Source organism: Triticum aestivum, chromosome 3D (genome assembly GCF_018294505.1).
Source record: "Triticum aestivum cultivar Chinese Spring chromosome 3D, IWGSC CS RefSeq v2.1, whole genome shotgun sequence".
Taxonomy (NCBI): Eukaryota; Viridiplantae; Streptophyta; class Magnoliopsida; order Poales; family Poaceae; genus Triticum; species Triticum aestivum.
The window spans coordinates 442,084,581-442,106,629 of NC_057802.1; the positions used below are offsets into that span (position 1 = coordinate 442,084,581).

The following is a 22,049-nucleotide window of genomic DNA, read 5'->3' on the forward strand; positions in this document are numbered from 1 at the left end:
CTTTACATGAACACAAAAATATACAATTTATATATAGAAATAGAAATCAAAACATATATTTGAAAAAAATCTTATTCACTGGAAAATTTTAAACGTGTATAAAATGTTCCTGATGTATACGAAAAATGTGTACAGAAAAATGTATATATGTATTAGAAAAGAAAAAAAAGGAAAAACAAAGGATAAAAAATAAAAAATAAAGAAAACCAGAGAAAATAAAATAAAACCGCTGCAAACAGTGAAAAAAAATCATTAAGAAACCACAGAGGGAAGAAAAAAAACACGCGTTCTCAGCTACAGTATTGGGTTGGCCCTGTACCCCCGCGCCAGAGGCGAGCCGGAGCTATCGCCTCGCAGCTCTGGCGGTAGGCATCGGCCATAGATTGGGAAGACCCGTAACAAGACCGTAGCCCCTTCGCCGTCAGGCACGGCACTGGTCGCAGGCGCCGCCCACTTCCACTCCGACTCCACACAATGGCACGCGCCACAGCCATCAGTCGGGAAAAAGCTTGCTGTGCTGCCCCCAATCTCTTGTCCAGCTCCGGTTTCGAGGCGGAGGCCAAGGGGGAGGAGGCGGAGGCGCTGCACCTCGCGGACAAGTCGAGGAACAGCGCCGAGAGCTAGGTATGTCATGTGATTGCATTTCTTCCCTTTTGATAGCTCAGGTCCTCAGGCGCCAACTCGCGTACCATGTCATATAATGTTGTGTTAGTTCATAGTTGACAAACTCCGAAGATGCTTGGATGATTTGGTAGAGCAAACAAGTGCTTTTGATTTGAATCCACGGCCTAGCGAGAGAGATTGGGGAATGAATGTCGGAATTCTTAAGCGGTAATGTGTAAGCAGACCACTTGTCCTAGGATTTGTGTGGACTTCAATGTACGTGCATCGATTAACCGACCACCGAGTTCTCAAATGGAAGGGGATGCTACATGCCTGGAAACTATTACCGGTAGTAAACGAGTAATATTGGAAATTGAAAATGATACACTTACTGAATTCCACTCTGCGAACGATCAATGACGATGCAGTTAATCAAATTACAAAACATTATCTAAGCCGATGCAACAATAACACAGTAGGCGTTTCCCTTTCACCGTCCAGATAAGAGGCTCATTTGTGACATCCCATTGGTATAGCCAGACTGGAAGGAGCTCCCCTCGTTGCTGGCTCCTGAAATCATCATCTGGAACTGCCTTGGAATTTCACTATCCATGGAGTAGGTACGTCGAGGGGTCGCAGAAACAGACTGCTTTTCACTTGAAACCGCTGGCAACAACCCTTTGAGCCTCGTGGCAACCACAGTCATGGTTGGCCTGTCGACGGCTGCGTTTTCCACACAGTTCATGGCAAGGTCCACCACGCTCTGCAGGGAACTGGCATCGTACTGATCCATCAGCCTCTTATCTACAACATCATGAATGCTTCCCATAGCTATCTTTCGGCGCACCCAGTTTGGTAGGTGGACGGTCTGAGGGTCCATTAATAGTGGGGGTTGTCCGGTGATGATCTCCAAGAGCACGATGCCAAAGCTGTAAACGTCTGTCTTGACAGTGATTTGGTAAGATGCATGGTACTCGGGGTCGATGTACCCAGGAGTGCCAGCAGCAGCAGCAGTAGATATGTGTGTGTGAGCATCGTTAAAAGCCCGCGAAAGCCCAAAATCAGATATTATCCCCACCAGATTCTTGTCCAGAAGGATGTTGGGGGTCTTCACATCTCTGTGCACTATTGATGGGGTGCATAACTCATGTAGATACTCCAGTCCTGCAGTTTATTCAAACCCGTCCTTTGTCAACACACACATACATGACCTAGAAAAGAAGAAAACACACACATACATACATGGCCTAAAGGCAAACACACAACTGAAATGCGGACCTTGTGCAGCATCAAGTGCAATATGGAGTCGTTGTTCCCAATTCAAACTATAGTCACCTCCTGCATCAGTACATACCAAATTAACGTGAGTTCCATTTGATTTGTTCATGTGGTACTAGCATAAATACCAATTTCTGTAATTTTTGCACATATCTAAGCTAACTAATACGTGCACTTTGATCTTCAAGAGATAACTGCTTTTCCTTCTCTCTACCGGAGCAATTTTCTATACAAATCTAATCAATGAGCGAACCAAGTTATTGACATATTCTTTGAATACACACCTCTCTAGTTTTTGGTGTGTTGCTGGCTTTGAAAGATGTACATGTTTATAATTTGTCGCTATCATGCCATGTTTAGGACCTATGACTAAGAATGTAACTGTGGCAGCCCCAATTGTTTACCTGATATTTATGATGCCATGACTATGACACTAAAAATATGCAGTTCTACGAATGCAGCTATGGTGGCCACAATTGTTAGTACAGTATCTATACAGAGTAAATTTGGTCTACCAACTCAACTATATTAAATAGCAGCAGTAACACTTTCGTCAATCAACTACACCTTTAACATGGAATTCAGTTTAACATGAAAATCCTGATTGCAGTACAATGTCAAAGCCAGAGTAGCTTGGTTTATAGTTTATTCTTTTTGTATTAAGACTAGGTCATGTCAAATTAGTGATAATAATTAACTGCAAGCCTAAGTCAGCTATGGTTGATAGGAACACTAATAGAAGTTAAGGGAAAAGCCACCTCTTAAAAGCTGTTGAAGATTTCCTCTGGGCATGAAATCATAAACGAGTGCTAGGCATTTCTTGTTTTGGCAATATCCTTGCAAAGTCACGAGATTCTTGTGATGAACTTTGGACAAGGTTTGCACCTGCGATAATTGATATAGTTACAAAACATCCTAGACCTGAAACCAGTTGCATTATTTTATAGAATATGAACTGTGGAAATGATTTTGTATGTTTTGCAACCTTAATTTTGTCTGAAGAAAGTAATGACGTGGCCTAGTTGGTTTCGTGTTATACCTCAGGGAGGAAGTCTGTTGACTCTGCTATTGATGTCTCCATAAGCACCTTAACAGCTACTTCATCGTCATTTTCCAGTGTGCCATGATAAACAGTACCAAAACCTCCTTTTCCAACGATTGATTGGAAGTCGTTTGTTATGTGCTTCAGCTCTGCGTACGTGAACCGTCTGATATCAATATGTAGTGGAGTTTCCTCTTCATACATAGCAGAATCTTCATCATCTCCTGACTTCCCTGAAGAGTCAAGAAGTTGTTTTTTACATGAAAGTTTAGGTACGAAGCTGCTGTCTTCTGCCTACCATATTGCACTGATGAAAGGGAAATTTAGAGCATAGAATTTCGTTTTACCTTCCCGGTATAACTTCCAGAGTATGCCCATCACTACTAGGAGGGATACCAGTACCACAGGAACTATCACTGCGATAAGCACGGTAGATGTGGTGTTCTTCTTCTTTGAACAGTACGTATCTTTGACGTTTGAGCATACAGGATTGCCTTCTAATCTAGTGATACAATTAAATATCATGCGTAAAAAATAAGCTCAAAAGATCTCAGCTTCTCTATAAAGCTATGATTAATTGATTATAACACACCTCTATGTTCTAACACAACTAACTTGCTAATAGTGCTTCTACACATCTCTACCTTCCAAAAGAACAAACTACACGGTTTCTAAATCATGTGCAGTTACTAATAGGTCCTTATCTACCTCTCATTTTGAAAGCCCATAGATGACAAAAATATTTATAGTCACTAGATGCTAGTACATGTAATTAAAGGCACATTTGGATCGATAAAATGCACAGGGAAGTGTGTCTCCAAGATCTTTTTGTGGCACTCAGATTGGCCACCACAATTTGGTAAAAATTACCAAAAGTTTATGTATATGCCAAGTGGGGATGCTCTGGCATAGTGCTAGCAAAGTGTGGCATGCCACTAACCAAACAGTGGCCAGAAAAAGGCAAATTCAGATGCGTTTTAACTTTTAACCAATGCACTGCTATATGTGCAAATATGCTGCTAACCTGGAATTGTTTTCTTTGATAACCAACTTTATGCTGAGCCTATTCCTTTTAGGTGTAGTTTTTTAGTTTTAAGAAAAAAAAATCTAGTAAGGAATTGTGCAATGGAGCATGGCAAAACCTTAAGTCCAGCGAACCGGCCTGAAATCTTTGAAGAATAGAATCAGGGATTGCTCCATCTAGCTTGTTATTTGACAAGTCACTGAAAAATAATAATAATAATCATTCATCTAAAATTTATACCATCAACCACAAATGTAATCAGCACTACCATCAACCACAGGTGTAATCAGCATGTAGACTTACAGAAATTTAAGTGACTGTAATTGATAGTCTGGAATAGCTCCCGTCAAATTGTTGTGTGATAAATCCCTATATATATTTCGTTATTAGGGTCACAAAAGATGTCAACATAATTTCATTGAGCCCATCAATATTATGTGGTGGGCGCCACTTACAAGTTTTCAAGTGATGTCATGTTCATGAATGATATGGCAAATCCACCCCTCAGTCTGCTGGTAGACAGATTTCTGCAAAACCAACTCATTTTAATACAAGTCATCTTAATCTAGTGATAGCATCAAGCTAAGATGGATTTTGAAGATTACGTAAATATTTTTATGTGGTTCAGGTCTACACTAAATTACGTGTGCTTTCGGGTTTCAACTAAATTACATGTGTTTTCAAGATCTTAGCCAGTAAGACACGTGACTGAGTTTCTTCCTAGTGATATGTGTATAAAAACATGAACATATCTGCACAACGTGTAAACCAAAAGGAGCTTTTGCGGGAGCGTTAAATTGCTTGGGGTTGATGCAATGTACTTCAAAGGTTTAGAAGATTGAATTGGAATGTTTGGAGATTTCAAAATGTATATGATATAAGTCCTGGTTATGCTCTTACACTGTGACAATCCTTGGATTCTGGTTGCTCTTAGAGTAGTCACAAGTCAAACCTTCCCAGGAATACTCTCTTGGGGAGCATGGATCTCCATTCCAGTTTCTTTGTGCCAAACTGTAGTGCGTCTTGACTTCTTTTATGTAATTGGCTACAACACCAAAAGAGAATGGAAATAAATATGTACCCAAAATGTAGCTGTATAAGTTTGGTATGGGGCCCCCTTTATGTATTTAAAAGATGAAAATATTAGCTTAAGAAGTTGCAATATCATTGCATATATATGCAAGTATATCTTAACATAGAACTGATTAAATTGTACTAATTCATTTATCAATTACGGTCTTCATGGCACATTTGCACTAATTGAGTGCTTACTCAGGAGTTGAGTGTACAACTGAATCAGTTGGTTGATAAACTTGATTCTATTACTTTAGTAAAGATCACGACAATATGAAATGGAGTTTGGGAATCTTCAGGGGTCTAGACAAAGAGACCTCGATCATTAGCATTGACAACTGTATCATGTGAATCTGCCACATATATACATAGCAAATGTGTAATGCGTGTGCAGTATATACATTGATCTTACCATCGTCAGAGTCAGTGGTGAGATTATCCATCCGAATGAGCGAGTACACCTCCAAAGCGTTGATGAGCGGCGGAAGACTTGAGCTGGGTGTCTTGCTCAAGTTGAAGAATGCATCGGCGTGCAGGAACTCCCCGCTCTTGTACTTGCTGACCATCTGGAATCGCAACGGGGAGAAGTCTGGGAACAGCAAACCTTCGGCATTGTAGATGTCGAACCTCCTGCTCAGGTTGCTCTCGTTGATATCGGCAAAGTGAAAGATCGGGAGAAGCTGTAGGCTCTTGCCATCTTGATTGCGACCCGTTGCCACGATGACACTCATGTGGGAGTAGTTCGTGTCTATGGTCGACGCCTTCTGGAGGATGTCCGCCGGCACGTTGAAGACGTTGTCAAGGCTCTCCACTTTGTTGTTCGTGTTCAAGTTGATCCAGGGGTAGGATGTATCGGGCCACCTCTCCCAGAACCGGTCATAATTGTCCGTTGGATATCTTCATTGCACACAGAGACAAGGAAAACAGATAAATAGATAGCAGAGTACGCTAATCTTTGGTCTTTACCTGAAGGCACTTAATATGTGATCTAGCAATGCCAACTTCTTATCACCTTTCTCTCTCTAAAAAAAGGAACTTCTTATCACTTTGAGGTTTACTATTATGTTTTGTTAGAAGTGATTGCAGGATTCAGAAAACAAAGGACCAAACATTTCAAACGTGTTAAGCTAGCAAACTGAATTAAAACGATTAACAGTCATAATTCAGATATAATCCAATATTCCCCTGCAAAAAAAGAAGATATAATCCAATATTATGTATGGCAGCCTCATCAGCATCGACTCGTGGGCTGATCCACATTCAGGACAAGTAGTTGTTTTAGGTTGGTGTGTGGATGGTCGTTGCGTATGTAACGTGGTGATTATGGACGGGCTATGTACTCCTTTTCATTTAATACAGTAGATGATATGCATGCTTATGCGTATTCTAGAAAAAGGGTGATGATTCTAAAAAAAAAGGGTGATGATGCTTGTTGTGTACCTCGCCTGTCGCCTGATATGTTTGCTGTGTAGTGCTGGGCCTTTTGGATGGTTGCGTATATATGCTGGAATTGTGGAAGTTTGTTTGGGTCGTTCCTAGGCGCTGTAGGAGGGCGCACTAGTTGTTGTGAGGGTGTTTTGTGCATCAGGTTGTTGGCTGATCTGTTTGAACTTATCTTTACTTTTCTGCACTTTGTTTTTAATTTCCAGACTTGGATGTGTTCCGTTATTTTGATAATTGTTACGTTATCGTTGACTGTGGAACCCGATACTTTTCGAGGATTGTATGAAAAAAAACCGATAATTGATCCTGAGCAGTGTTGCTTGTATGAAAAAAAGGATGGCAGCGTCGTCTCACCTTGTGATAGGGTCGGTGACGTTGCCAAATCTGAACCGTTGAAAGTTGCTGATTGACACAGAAGTATTGACAAAAGGGTACATGGTATCTTCTAGTGGCCTCAGCTCCAACGCAGATATGAAGGGAGTCCCTGAACCAAAGTTTATCAGGCAGACGGACACGGCGTTGCTCGGAGCAACGGTGATCACCTCCTTCCACACGGTGTCTGATGGATCCGTATTTGTCAAGTTCACCGACTCCCAGAAATTGACCCCGATGTGGAGCCCAAACAGAAAAGGTGACCCATCCATAGTCTTGTTCAACCCATCATAATTGCCGTAAGTGAACAAGGCCCTCAATAGATACTTCTTACCAACGATGGATGTCAGTGTATAGCAATTCCTTGAGCCGTCAGGGAAGCTCCTCAGGGTTTTTTGTTGCTCATTTGCTGCGCCAGCCATGAGCTCCTCCGAAATTTCATGGCTCAAACCGCCCTCGACAGATTCACCATCAAAACGGTACACTATTCTGGTGGCGTTGTCGATGTAGGCACTGCTGTTTGTCCATCCACAGTCGATGTTTACGAACCCTGAAATACGGTGAGTATGTATCAGTTTCATGTGCTTTGAGTATAAGATGCATACTAAATCAATGATCGTGGCATGCATGGCATGCATGGCTACTAATTTGTTGATTTCTGAGATTTCAGTAAATTGAGATTTCTCAAGTTGAACAGGCTGAAGTAAACTGAACTGTGCGTGCAGATGGAGTACCGGGCAAACGCTGGGAGGATATGGCATGCATTACCAGCGGTAGGAGGCTGGGCTCGGACTTGAATCATGGTGGCCAGGATGAGAAGCAGCGCGAAGATCCATGTCAGCTTTGTACTTGCCGAGCAACTGAAGCTGGTCGCCATTTGGTGTTGTTGGGTTCTTGCAATGTCTGGAGGCAAGAGACAGACGGCTCGTGCAGTTATATGGCAGAGAAAGACAACTGACACGGTTCAGTAATGATTTTCTTTTACTATTTTGGTTGACTAGGCCTCGGCGCTGGACTGACAATGCTGAGAAAAACAGACCGTTGGGTTCCCGCGGTAGGTAATTCTGGTGAAAGAACGGCATGCAACTTGCATTCATCGAAAGAAATGAGGGTGCAACTTGCCATGGGAGTTCAAATTTGCACGTCAATTGCCGTGTTGTTTTTTACAATCTTCTGCATGCGACAAAGGCACTGCTCGTCAGTGCGATGACGAGGGGGGTTGTAAGTCTAGGAGACGGACTCGGTGTTTGTGTTGGGCGAGACATGCATGCAGAATTGCAGGTCGCCTATGCAGTCAAGGATGCTGATCTTTGTCTGAACCAGTCTGCCATGCCAAAGTAAAGAACCGTAACAGATTAGTCACGGGATTAAAAAGAAAGGGATAACTCACCAGTTGGACGATGCTACGCGCTTAACTTGCCACTTGCCAGACCAGTTCGATGATGATACGCCCTGGTAACTTAACTCAACTAGAACTAGGGTGATGTGATACGCTTGTTGGCGGTTTCTCTAAATGGAATTCGACGAGGGGCTTGTTGTTTCAGAAAAAAAAAACTTGGCAGACGAATCATGGGACCATGGTTGCCCGTTTTGTTTCTTCTGTGTAAAAATGAACAAAGTGCTTGCACACGAAAGGAAGTGTTAAAGACAAGCGTGGCGGAGCTTTAGACTTTAACGATCACCGACAGGTCAACAGATCCACCGTCAGATATGGCGAAGCGCACGGCCGTCCGCTCTCGTCGGATCTCGGCCGCTCGATACTAGGCAGTGGCGTGGGCCGACTGGGGCGAGCAAAAATTAAAATAGGAGGGGTTCCTCCTCACGGATGCCCGTGGGCCGTGCCCGCGTGGGGTATCGCTAGGCTTCTTGCGCGGCTGCGCCCACGCTGTAACTTGACAGGCCGGTAAGGTTTTCTCAAAAAAAAAAAAGAAAAGAAAAAGACAGGCCGGTAAGGACCCACCCCTTCGCCCTCAGGCACGGCGGGGGTCGCCGCCCACTTCGACTCCACACCAGGGCGCCGCCGCACGCCCATTTATCGGGCAGCACCGGAGCTGCTCTACTGCACTGATGTGCTGCCCCTAATCTCTCGTACAGCTCGGGTTTCGAGGCGGAGGCGGAGGGGGAGGAGGCGCAGGCGCTGCAGCTCGCGGACAAGTCGAGGAACTGCCCACGGCGCGAGCGGCGAGACTAAGGTATGTCATGTGCCATTTCTGCTCAGGTCCTCAGGCTCCAACTTGTGTGCCATCGCATGTAGTGCTGTGTTAGTTGAAAAACTCCGCAGATGCTCGGATGGTTTGGTAGAACAAACCAGTACTTTAGATTTGAATCCACATGCTCCCAAGAGAGAATGGGGAATAAAAGGACGAATCCTTAGGCGGCAGTGTGTAAGCAGACCACTTGTCTTAGGATTGCTGTGGACTTGATGTACGGGCACTAATTAATGGGCCACCGAGTTCTCAAATGGAAGGGGTTAGGTCTTGATGTACGAGCAGCTTCATGCTTGAACACTATTACCGGTAGAAACGAGCAATATTAGAATCTGAAAGTCATACAATTACTAAATTCCAGTTTACGGACGATCAATGAACGCAGTTAAGCAAATTACCAAACATTATCTAAGAGGATCCAACAATAAACACAGTAGGCGTCTCCCTTTCACCGTCCAGAAAAGAGGCTCGTTTGTGAAATCCCATTGGTATAGCCAGACTGGAAGGATATCCCCTCGTTTCTTGCTCTTGAAATCATCAGCCGGAACTGCCTTGGAATTTCAGTATCCATGGAGTCCGTGTGTCGAGGGGCCCCAGAAACAGCTGGCAACCACACTTTGAGCCTTGAAGCAACCTCGGTCATGGTCGGCCTGTTGATGGCTGCGTTTTCGAGGCAGTTCATGGCCAGGTCCACTACACTCTGCAGGGAACTGGCATCGTACAGATCCAGCAGTTTCTTGTCTGCAACATTGTGAATGCTGCCGTTAGCTATCTTTTGCCGCACCCAATTTGGGAGGTGGACAGTTTGAGGGTCCATAACTACTGGGGATTGGCCGGTGATGATCTCCAAGAGCACGATGCCGAAGCTGTAAACATCTGTCTTGACAGTGAGTTGGTAAGTTGCATGGTACTCAGGGTCGAGGTAGCCAAGAGTGCCAGCAGCAGCAGTAGATATGTGTGTGTGAGCATCATTAAAAGCCCGCGAAAGCCCAAAATCAGATATTACCCCCACCAGATTATTGTCCAGAAGGATGTTTGGGGTCTTCACATCTCTGTGCACTATTGATGGGGTGCATAACTCATGTAAATACTCAAGGCCTGTTGTTTATCAAAACTCGTAGTTTGTCAACACACACATACATCACCTCAAAAGAAAGAAAACTCACACATACATACATACATGGCCTAAAGGCAAACACACAACTGAAGTACGGACCTTGTGCAGCATCAAGTGCAATATGAAGCCGTTGTTCCCAATTCAAACTATAGTCATCTCCTGCATCAATACATACAAAATTAATGTAAGTGCCATTTGATATGTGCATAATAGCATAAATACCAGTTTTCCTAACACTTGCACATATTATTTTAGATCGACTCCATTTAAGCTAACAAATGATGGATAAACACACAATGGTTAACCATATCATCATTGGCGTTTTAAGATCTGAGTCCTGCATAAACAGGCACTTTGATCTTCCAGAGGTCACTGCTTTTCTGTTGTGAAGCTTGATCCACAACGTGGTAATTATCGTGTTGAAGATAGCCAGACAGCATTGCTGTGAGGGATTGGTAGGCATAGATTTAGATAAGAGAATAACTTGGGAGAATAGATTGATTGTTCTTGCCTCCTTCCCAAACCTTTCATGACATGCACATATATGATACTCCCTCTGTAAACAAATATAAGAGCGTTTAGATCACTAAAATAGTGATCTAAACGCCTTTACATTTCTTTACGGAGGGAGTACCTCCTAACTTGACAGTTGACACCCATGGGGTTGCACTCTAACTAGGAAACCCTCTGATATGAGCATCTCAATTCATACTTTCCTAATCCTTGCTGTTCCAAATTAGTCTTCCTAATTCTACCTGTAACTCAGTTTAAGTTGTCTCCTTCCTGAACTCTTCCCTAGCCGACTCCTTCCTTGAATCTTATTGGGGTCTCTTTCCTGTACAGAACTCACCTACCCTTGCTGGCCGGCTGGGAAGCTGCAATGCATCCGATTCTGCTTTGCGGCAATGCACTAATGTCCACAACATTTTCATTTGCTTTACCAGCGCATGTTTTTATATACAAATCCTGAAATCCAGTTAACAATAGAACGAAGCTATTGAAGCATTCTTTGAATACATATCTCTCTAGTGCTTTGTTTCTTACTGGCTTTTCAAAGATGTGCATGTTTATATTTTGTGACTATCATGCCATGCTTTTGAAAAAGAATTTTACTTTGGTAGCCCAAATTTGTTACGGAATATCTATGACCATGCCATGGTTAGGATTTTATGCAGCTCTAGGATGCAGCTATGGTCTCTCACTTGTTAGTTGAATATCTCTACAGAGTAAATTATGTCTACCAACTCAACTGTATTGACTAGCAGCAGCAATAACAGTTTAGGCAATCAACTGTACCTTTAATAAGGAGAGCCAGTTTCGAAAATCCTGGTTGCAGTACCATGTCAAAGCCAGAATAGTTTGATTTTAGAGTGTCCTTTTTGTACATACAACTAGGTCCTGCCGGATTTTATTTTTATGGATGCACAGTATATTGATAAGATTTGAGAAATAGGTGATTCCAAAGTTGTTAGTGAAAGCTGCTGGCATTTGGGTCCCTGTGTAACTGTTGGTTTCCCAGGAAGTAAAACTCTGAACTGGTGAACTTGCTTTTCAGATTGAGCAGATTTTAGTTTTGATTGAATGATTTTATTTTATATTGAATTAAAGTACAAATGCAACTAGTGATAATAACAAACTGGAAGTTGGATTTGTTGTACCTAAGTCAACTATGCTTGGCATAAACATTAGGAGAAGTTAAGAGAGAAACCACCTCTTAAAAGCTGTTGAAGATTTCCTCTGGGCATAAAATCATAAACGAGTGCTAGGCACTTCTTGTTCTGGCAATATCCTTGCAGAGTCACAAGGTTCTTGTGATGAACTTTGGACAAGGTTTGCACCTGCAGCAACGGATATAAGTATCAAATATCCTAGAACTAAAGCCAATCGCATCATTATGTGGTATGGACTCTGTAAAGGGTTTTGGACGTCTTGCGGACTTATTATTATTTTCTATTGAAGAAAGCATTGATTCGACCTAGTTTGTTTTGTGATATACCTCTGGGAGGAAGTCTTTTGACTCTGCTATTGATGTCTCCATGAGCACCTTCACAGCTACCTCGTCACCATTTTCCAGTGTGCCATGATAAACAATACCGAAACCTCCCTTTCCAATGATTGATTGGAAGTCTTTTGTTATGAGCTTCAGCTCTGTGTACGTGAACCGTCTGATATCAATATGTAGTGGAGTTTCCTCTTCATACATGGAATAATCCTCATGGTCTTCTGACTTCCCTGCTGAGTCAAGAAGTTGTGCTTTACATGAAAGTTTAGATACGAAGCTGCTCTCTAATATCTACCACCCATTGCATCGATTAAGGGAATATTAGAGCATAGATTTTTGTTTACCTTTCCAGCATAACTTCCAGAGTATGCACATCACTACTAGGAGGGATACCAGTACCACAGGAACTATCACTGCGATGAGTATGATATGTATGGTGTTCTTCTTATTTGAGCAGTATGCATCTTTGACTTTTGAGCATAGGGGATTGCCTTCTAATCTAGTGGCACAGTTACACAACATATAGAAAAGAGCAATTCATAAGACCTTAGCTGCAACAGTTATATAAATATTTAATAGGGAGAAGTATATTTTTCGTCCTTAAACTCATGCGAAAGTTTACAAATCGTCCCTCAACTCTAAAACAACCGAAACTCAGTCCCTCAACTATTCAAACCAGATATTTTTCGTCCTTGATAACGCTTCAGGTTGTTTTACTCTGACATGGACACTGGTTTTGAGTAATACCGGCCATGTGCCCTGGGGTTGACCACCACGTCAGTTAAGTGAAGACCTCCCGTGGAAGAGAACGAAGGACAGTATGGCGCAGGGTCATGCAGCTTCAGTTTCGATCCAGGTCACCTAGTTCTTGTCATACATGACGTTCGAGGAGTCCAGCATCGGGAAGCACGGCTGCTCCGCCATCGCCGCCAGCGGGTGCAGAAGGGCGTACGCGGCGACTTGGCCGCGGCTGCCGCAGGGTCTGACGGTAGTGGGTAGCAAGTGCTCAAATAGTCAAAGTCGAAGGGCGACAGGAGGAAACCGAGGCTGGCGTCGTCGCTGACCTGCAGCTCAGCCTTGGCGTTGGTGACGCGCTGCACGGTGAGGCGGAAGGTGGCTGCGTCGATGCTGATGTACGTTGTGGGCAGACGCTTGGATGGCCGCGACTGCTGCTTCCCTATCCCTGCGTGGCTGCCCACTGCCCCTTGCATTCCTGTCTCTCCTTCCTCCCCTCCTTGGAGCACGCGCCCGAGCCCACTCGCCTGGAGCTCCAGCGGCAGCCTGGATCACCTACACGAGCCTGCGGGCATCAGGAGGCGGCAGAGGAGAGCATGTGGTGGCAACGTCGGGCAGCCAGAGAGTGGGCAACAGTGAGCAGGGGCGGCAGCATCGGGCGGCACTCGGTGATGGTTTGTTATGGGATGATGATGAGCAGCACACCGGGGACTCGAGGGAGAGCCGGAGAGGTCAAGTAGGCACGGTGGAGGAGAGCGGGGCGCTACGGCGGGTCACTGGAGGCGAAGAAGATGACAAGGGCGCCAGCGATTGAGGCTCTCCCGTTTCGATCTGGTGATCTCATAGATCCTCCGCGTCCATGGTGTGCAGGAAGCTCAGGAGGATGGAGGCGTCCATGGCGCCTAGCCCCTTTCCCCCTCGTGCCGATACCATTATGCGCCATGGCCGCGAGCTCGGCTGGCCTCCTGCACTACGGCCACGTACGCCCCTGGTCGCAGCCTCGCTTGCGCGCGCTCCTGCAGCCCAACGCGCGTCCTCCTCTGTCCGCTCCCGCGTGCCCGACCGTGCTCCGGGCGAGCACCCTCTGCGCCCTGGCCCTACCCGTGAGCGCCACCGCGTGTTGACCGGCCCTGAGCCATTGCCAGGTGGGCCGACTAGTTTATTTAGCTGCCAGTTTTGAGCTCCAGACTAAAACCGGGTCACATGGGCAGTATTTGTCAAAACTGGGTATCCACGTCAGACCAAAACCGCCCAAAGTGTCATGAAGGACGAAAAATATTCGGTTTAATTAGTTGAGGGACTATGTTGCTGGTATTGGAGTTGAGGGACGATTTGTAAACTTTGACAAGAGTTTAAGGACGAAAAATATACTTTTCCCTAAATATTATGATTAGAGGATGAGTCTGTTTTCTAACACAACTAGCCAGCTAAACATCTATGCACTCTAAAAGAACAATTTTAGGATATCCCATCTAGTCACTCTAAAGGAACAAACTTCATGGTTTGTATATCATGTGCAATTACTAAAGTCCTTATCTACCTCTCTTGTTGAAAGCCGATAGATAACAAAACATTTATATTTGATAGATGTGAGTTGTGTAATTGAGGGCGTGTTTGCATCAATGCAATGCCCTACAGAAGTGTGGCTTCACACACTTTGTGTGGCACCCAAGTTGGCCACCACAACTTAGTCAAATTCTCTATGAGTTCATGTGTATGACAAGTGGGGCTAGGCGCTAGGAAAGTGTGCCATGCCACAAATATATCATTAACCAAACAGTCCCCAGAGAAAGCCAAACCTGTGTAACTCTAGTTTGGCAAAGTGTGGGTCTGAACCAAATGTTTAGCCAATGTATTTGTATGTTCAAAGATTATTGCCAAACCTTAATTTTTTCCAATGATAACCAATTGTTGAGCCTATTTCTTTTTGGCGTAGCTGCCAAAGCCTTTCAGTCCCAAACAAGTTGGGGTAGGCTAAAGTTGAAACCCATAAGAGCATCTCTAGTGATGCCCTAAAATTTACATTGTTTTGTTTTGAGGGATTAAGGCCTAGCTAGCAGATCCCTCAAACCAAAAATCCCTAAAAAAAAGCTTTTCATCCCCCAAAACGCGGCCATCCCGAATTAACTTAGTCCAAAGCCGCAACTTCTTAGTAAAAACAGTCGGCCGCCATGTTGTCCCCGTCGCCGTTGTTCGGCTCCCTATGCAGGAACCGTTGTGCGCGACCATCCTGCAGTCCTGCCGCCCTCTCCTGCACTTTCTCCTCGTTCTTCGGTGCCGGAATCAACCTTTTCACCGCCGACGAACCCGCCTTCCCATCGCTCCGCCCGGTGGTCACGAGGTCTGTTTCATCGGGAATCGAACCGGACGACCTTGGAGACGGCGTAGGAAGGTCCAATGCAACTCCTAGACGATCAACGGCGCCAGAACTGGCGATGAAGACCGCCCCACCACCCCGTTGCCGCCCCACATCCCGGGCATGGAGGTTTGTCGCCTCCATGCCCGGGAATCGCCTCTGCAGACTGCTAGGCAGCGTCGCCGGTGTCCTCTACCGTCGTTCGGCCTCAGCCCGAGCTCCATCATCAGACGCCATGTCTCTAACCCTGTCCGCCCACAAGTTATTTGTCAAAATGCCTCTATGTTTTTTTCTTGTTTTCATCAAAGAAAGGTCTTGAATTGTGTAGAAAGAAGAAGATGATGACTTTGATCTGGCGATGGCTGCCGTGGTGTCTATGGAGCAGGATTTCCCGCGGCCGAGGCTCGGTTCTCGGTTTGATCAAAGGACGTTTCTTCAAGATAGAATCATTGGTCATGATGGTTTAGTGAGGGGTTACTTTGCGCCGAATGCAGTATATGCTTCCTATTTTCGGCATAGATTCCGAATGCACCAAGATCTTTTCAGCACCATTGCAAAAGCTTTGGAGAAACATGATCCTTGGTTTCAGCTAAGAAGGAATGTAGCTCACTGCAAGTGCAATTCGATTGTTGAAGATTACCGCAACCATGGGAGTCCTTGCTTATGGATGCCTGGTCGATGCCATTGATGACTATGTTCGCATTGGGGAAGATCTTATTCTAGATTGTGTGAGACGATTTTGTGATGCTGTGACCGAAATCTATGGACCGAGAGTACTTGAGGGCTCCCAATGATGAAGATACCAAGAAGCTCATGGCATAAAATGAAGAGAGAGGTCGGCCCAATATTCTTGAATCTGTAGGACATGGAAGAATTGCCCTATGGCATGGCAAGGTCAGTAGAGAGGGCATTGTCATGATCGAACCATCATTCTTGAGGCATTTGTATCACATGATCTTTGGATTTGGCATGCATACTCTAGGATGCCTGGCTCTCACAATGATCTCAGTGTCCTCTCTTGATCTCCTCTTTTTGTAAGGCATGTTGCCGTTGACAATCCACCTTGCAACTATGTTGTCAATGGCAATGAGTATAACGTGGGATACTATTGAGCCGACGAGATCTATCCTCCACAGGCCACATTTGTGAAGACAATCCACCGTCTTAAAGGCAACAAGAAATCTCACTTTGCAACTATGCAAGAATCTCCTAGAAAGGATGTTGAGAGAGCTTTTGGTGTGCTTCAACGATGCTTTGTGATTGTCTATGGCCCTGCTGAGTATATCAGAACCCGGAGATCGTATGGAAAATCATGACAACATGTGTTATCTTGCATAACATGATCATTGAGGATGAGAGGACCCGTAGGACTTTCGGTATCTCTTCAATGGGCACCTGGTGGAGCCGGAACATAACCCAGACAAGATTGAAGCCTTCCTCCAAGCACACCGAAATACAATAACCGTCAAGCTCAGAACTAACTTCAAGAAGATCTTATTGAGAAGATTGGCGCCTTTATAGCACCGATTCTTGTGCTTTTACCATGTTTATTTGGATTCTTAATTCATTTGGACCATTTGTTGTGTTTTGAACTTGCATGGTTATGTTTGAGAATATCAAATTTGCTATGTATTTGAATTGTATGTACCTGAATTCTTAAGTATTGAACTAATATGATGTGATAAAGTTTGGAAACGGTTGGATGGATTAGCAAAACAATATTTTTAAGAGAATAAGTTTTAGGGGATCTGCCAGCTGAGGAAATGTTTAATCCTTTTTTTTACTTTTTGGGATAGGAAGAGGGTTTGAGGATTAAGTTTAGGGCATTTGTTAGAGATGCTCTAAGATCTCGAAACCTAGTCATGGTTTTGGCATGTGGATAGATAACTTCCATGCACCCATTTCCATGGCTAGTTCTTTCGTGATACTCTAGTCCTTCAGGTCTCTCTTTATGGACTCCTCCCATATCAAGTTTGCTCTACCCCAACCTCTCTTAACACTATCAACATGTTTTATCCTTCCGCTATGCACTACACCGGCGCTTCTGGAGTCCTATGTTGTATATGCTCAAACTATCTCATATGATGTTGGACATTTCTCTTCAACTGGTGCTACCCCAACTCTATCACGTATATCATCATTCCGGACCCGGTCCTTTCTTCTGTGGCCACATATCCATCTAAGCATGCGCATCTCTACTACTCCTAACTGTTGGACATGTCGCCTTTTAGTCTCGAAATAGGCTTTCGCCCCGCTTTATAAATAAAGCAACGGAATTGAGGTCCTTTAGCCTGATTTGGGACATCCGCCTGCCCCTGAAAATCAGGATCTTCCTGTGGCAGTGGATCCGGGGACGCCTTCCCTCTGGGATTGAGGTCCTCAAGCGTAATGGACCTGGCGACGGAATGTGTCCCATGTTTGGCATGGTGGAGGATGCTAACCACATCTTCTTCTCTTGCCACACAACACAGTTCCTATGGTCCTGCTTCCGCGAGACGGTCGGCGGACAGTGGTGCAACACCAACTTCCATGACTTGTTTGCGGAAATCCACGCCTCCCCCCCCTCGCCACCGCCATATTAGATGGTTGTGTGTTGGGGTCCTCGCCTGGACGCTTTGGACCATCCGCAACAAGCTTGTTATTCAGAAAATGCCTCTCTGACGTGCGACTGACGCGATCTTCAAATTGTGTGGTTACTTGCAGCTCTGGCGGTCGCTTAGCCGCCCCCAGGACCGGGACACCATCAACACCCTTCTCGCCGACCTTCGCTCGATGGCCTTCCACGTGGCGCCCCTGCTGCCGCCCCCTCCTCCGGAGCCCGATTAGACTTGTTGCTCTGGTTGCTGTGTGTGAGTGTGTGTTTTGTTTCCAGGGCTTGTTGAGCTGTGTCCTCAGCATTAACCCTATTTGCTACTTTTTGTGAGACTTGTGTGTGTGTGTGAACCTTAATGGATGTTTGGCTTGGGCGGTTTGCTTTATATATAAAGCGGGGCGAAAGCCTTTTTGGGTATAAATAAAGCAACAACCCAAAAAGTACATGGTCGGGCGATACCAGATGGTGAGGTAGCCCTCTTACAAAGCCGATCCTGAGATAACCGGCACACGCAGAACGCACGCGACTACACTACCCTCAACGAACACCGAAAGAACTAAACACCCTCATGCTACGACCTAGCACACCTGAGCTCCACGACAACGCCCTCAAGAGGGAGAATGGCGCAAAGCATCGCCGGTGCCGAGTCCACACTGGACAAAGGTCTTCACCCAGAGCCTTGACACGGAGAGAAGAACCACAACGACGTCTTCAAGAAGGGCGCAGCACGCTCGGGTATCGGCGCTAAGGCATGGAGCTTTTGCTCGGCAACTCACTCGTGCCACCACGAGGCAGCCAGGAGGAGTGCGACGATGTCAGATCCCCAGATCTGGATCAGGACGCCTTTTAGTTGGCCAACCTTTTGAGTTTCATCCTCATAAGAGTGGCTGTGTTTTGAAGTTGGCTTGCCAAGCCTATCACAATCCTCCTCCTTTACCTGGGCACCAACTATGTTTGTTTGGTCTATTTTTCTTCTTATATTTAGTATGGAATTTTGTAACATTCCTTTGTTTTAAAGAATTGTGTGGCAGAGAATGACAAACCTTAAGTCAAGCAGGCCGGCCTGAAAACCTTGAAGAATAAAATCAGGGATCGGTCCATCAAGCTGGTTATTTGACAAGTTGCTGTAAAATAATTGTTAAAATCATTATTGAAAATTAATATCATCAACCAAAGAGTTAATCATCACAGAACTTACAGGACTCTGAGTGACCCTAGGTAGTCTGGAATAGCTCCTGTCAAATTGTTGTGTGATAAATCCCTATATATATATTCGCGTAGGGTCACACAGATGGCAAACATAATCTCGTTTAGCCCATCAATATTATGCGGTAGGCACCACTTACAAGTTTATCAGTGATGACATGTTCATGAATGATATGGTTAATCCACCTTTCAGTCCACTGGTAGACAGATTTCTGCAAAAACAACTCATTCTAATAGAAGCCATGAATTTAATGATAGCATGGAGCTAACATGCATTTTAAGCTCCATTTTAAAGATTATTCAAGTATCTTTCTGTGGTTCAGGTTTACACCAAGCTACCTGTGTTTTCAAGGTCTTAGACACGTGACTGAGTCTCTTACTATTTATAAAAACATGCGGTACTCTTCAAAGTTTAAAAGATTGTCTGCAATGTTTAGATTTCAAAATGTATGTGGTACAAGTCCTGGTTTTGTTAGTTCTCAGTTCTTACACTGCAATTATTCTTGGATTCTGGTTGCTCTTAGGGTAGCTGCAAATCAAACCTTCCCAGGAATACTCTCTTGGGGAGCATGGATCTCCATTCCAGTTTATTTGTGCCAAATTGTAGTGCTTCTTCACTTCTTTGATGTAACTGACTACAATAGCAAAAAGTCAATGGAAACAAATTGGAACGGAATAAAAAAGTTGTGTATGTTGGGTATGGGGGCTTATATGTTTTAAAAGAGGCGGAAACTGTAACGTAAGAGGTTACCAAAATATTCCGTATGCAAGCATTATGTTTTTGTAGAACTGAATATGCACTGATTCATTTCTCTAATCTTGGTGGCATACTCAGGAATCGACTGTATTGCTAAATCAGTTGGTTAAACTTGTTCTCTCTTTTCCAAAAAAAACTTGTTTATACCTTACTTTGGTGAAGAGTGTGACAATGTCAAGTGGTGTCAGGGGTCTCAGAGGTCTAGATTGGCAATAACATTTGTTTTAAAGCAGGGAGCCAGAGGTGTTCGAGCAGTTTAACCTACTGAATAAACTGCATGATGCTAATTGGAATCTGATCCTTAGTTTTGCCCTGTTGTATCTTTTGTATCTTGTGTTTCTTGTTTGTTTGTTTTCAACTAGGTCTGTATAGTTCTTTTCTTTTCTTTCCGAACTATGCTTTGTATCATTTATTTGAAAATTAATAAAAATACACAGCAGAGTCCTGTTGTTTCCCCTCAAACATAATAATTGGATTGCTGGCAAATGTGTAATGCACACACAGTATATACATTATATCTTACCGTCGTTGGAGTCAGTCGTGAGGTTATCCATCCGAACTAGAGAGTACAGCTCGAACGCATTGATGAGCGGTGGGAGCACCGAGTTGTTGGTCTTGTTCAGAAGGAAGGAGGCTGCGGGGTTATGCAAGAAGCGCCCATTCTGGTGCATGCTGTCCACCTGGGATCGCGAAGGTGAGAAGTCTGGGAACAACATTTCGTCGCCGCTGTAGATGTTGAACGACCTATTTGGATTGTTGTCAACGACCTCGGCAAAGTGGAAGATCGGGAGAAGCTGCAGGTTCGTTGAGTCCAGGTTGGGACCCGCCGCCACGACAACGCTGAAAAAGGTGTAGTTCGTGTCTAGGGTCGTGGCGTTCTGGAGGATGGCTTGCGGTACCTGGAAGGCGTCATTGCCTGGGAGCCTCCTCACTTCATTGCTAGTGGTCCGGCTGAGAAAGGGGTAGGTGGCGTAGGAGGAAGAAGAGCTCTCCCAGAACCGGTCATAATCGTCCATCGGATATCTTCATCGCACACAATGACAAGGAAAGAACAATTAAATAGTCAGCACAAATACACTACCCCTTTGGTCTTTACATGATATTTACAGGATTCAGGAAACAAAGAAGCACACACTTCAAATGAATTGAGCTGGTTAGCCAACCGAATTTAAACCATTGACATGTATAACTATGATCCAATCAAAAAAATAAAATATGGATGAAGGTCCTGTCTCACCTTGTGATAAGGTTTGTTGTCATGTTACCAAATCTGATCCGTATAAAGTAGCTGATTGACACCGAAGAATTCACAAAAGGGTACATCACATCTTGCAGTGGCCTCAGCTCCAACGAAGACACGAACGGTGTCCCTGTACCGAAGTTTATCAAACAGACCGACAGGTTGTTGCCAGGTGCAACAGTGAGCACCTCCTTCCATATTGTGTTTGATGGATCTGAATTTGTCAAGTTCACCGCCTCCCAGAAATTGACACCGATATGGAGCCCAAACCGAAAAAGCGACCCGCTCATAGTACTGTTCAACCCATCATAGTCGCCGTAAGTAAACAAGGCCCTCACCAGAAACTTCTTACCAGTGGCGGATGGCAGCGTGTAGCAATTCCTTGAGCGCTGAGGGAAGCTTCTCAAGGTTTTTTGTTGCTCATTCGTGGCATCAGCCATGAACTCCGTTGAAATCTTGTGGCTCAATCCACCATCGACAAATCCATGATCAGAATGGTACTGTATTCCTGTTGGGCTGTCGTTGTAGGTGCGTCTGTTTCCGCAATCGATGCTTATGAACCCTGCACAAGGAGAATTTGTATCAGTTTCATGTGTTTCAAGTTTAAGATCTACGCCAAGATCATGGCTGGTGTGACTAGATATTCAGTAGATAATACTCCTAGTATGTTATCGCTAAGGCTTCAGTAAAGTGGGAAGTGTTTCTTAAATTGCACTCCAAAGTAAACTAAAAAATGCAGTGGGGCACATCACCCGAAGTAGACTGGCCATAGACTCGGGTCATCATGAACAGCAAGGCCAAGATCCCCGTCAGTTTTCTACTTGCTGAGCAACTGAAGCTGATCACCATGGTACTCTTGGGTTCTTGCAATGTTTGCAAGCGATCATGCAAAAAGTAAGCGTTTGTGTTTCTCTGCTACAAATGTATTGTGTACGCAGTTCTGTTCATGATTCTGTACGTAGTTATATAGCAGAGAAACACAACTTAGTACTATTTGGAT

At 44.5% G+C, this 22,049-nt stretch overlaps 4 protein-coding genes and 1 pseudogene across 4 annotated transcripts in view; 2 read left to right on the top strand and 3 right to left on the bottom strand.

Annotated features, from left to right (window-relative positions):
- LOC123079498 (uncharacterized) overlaps nucleotides 1-7,984 on the top strand; it is a 35,556-nt gene extending 27,572 nt beyond the window's left edge. Inside the window, exon 6 of the transcript XR_006438014.1 lies at nucleotides 7,562-7,984. The gene's annotated coding sequence lies outside the window, so the exon portion shown is untranslated. The remainder of the gene's footprint in view (nucleotides 1-7,561) is intronic.
- The window catches only part of LOC123079499 (calmodulin-3), a 31,808-nt gene extending 23,824 nt beyond the window's left edge, over nucleotides 1-7,984 (top strand). The window contains exon 4 of the mRNA XM_044502273.1: nucleotides 7,562-7,984. The gene's annotated coding sequence lies outside the window, so the exon portion shown is untranslated. The remainder of the gene's footprint in view (nucleotides 1-7,561) is intronic.
- On the bottom strand, nucleotides 1,094-7,713 carry LOC123076349 (leucine-rich repeat receptor-like serine/threonine-protein kinase At2g14510). The gene is made up of 12 exons (XM_044498647.1): nucleotides 7,605-7,713; nucleotides 6,819-7,494; nucleotides 5,434-5,918; nucleotides 4,848-4,992; nucleotides 4,403-4,474; nucleotides 4,251-4,316; nucleotides 4,066-4,146; nucleotides 3,271-3,425; nucleotides 2,921-3,156; nucleotides 2,640-2,766; nucleotides 1,882-1,941; nucleotides 1,094-1,767 (listed from the first exon to the last, which is right to left on the bottom strand). The coding sequence occupies exons 1-12, from the start codon at nucleotides 7,711-7,713 to the stop codon at nucleotides 1,094-1,096; spliced, it is 2,886 nt and encodes a 961-aa protein (XP_044354582.1).
- Nucleotides 7,985-9,333: 1,349 nt separating the features above from the next.
- On the bottom strand, nucleotides 9,334-21,898 carry LOC123079501 (senescence-induced receptor-like serine/threonine-protein kinase). The gene is made up of 12 exons (XM_044502275.1): nucleotides 21,802-21,898; nucleotides 21,047-21,611; nucleotides 20,333-20,832; nucleotides 19,543-19,687; nucleotides 19,193-19,264; nucleotides 19,045-19,107; nucleotides 18,890-18,970; nucleotides 12,507-12,661; nucleotides 12,157-12,392; nucleotides 11,872-11,998; nucleotides 10,260-10,319; nucleotides 9,334-10,141 (listed from the first exon to the last, which is right to left on the bottom strand). The coding sequence occupies exons 1-12, from the start codon at nucleotides 21,896-21,898 to the stop codon at nucleotides 9,492-9,494; spliced, it is 2,751 nt and encodes a 916-aa protein (XP_044358210.1). The 3' UTR covers nucleotides 9,334-9,491.
- Nucleotides 12,747-13,373, bottom strand: LOC123079500 (uncharacterized; annotated as a pseudogene).
- Nucleotides 21,899-22,049: the final 151 nt, after the last annotated feature.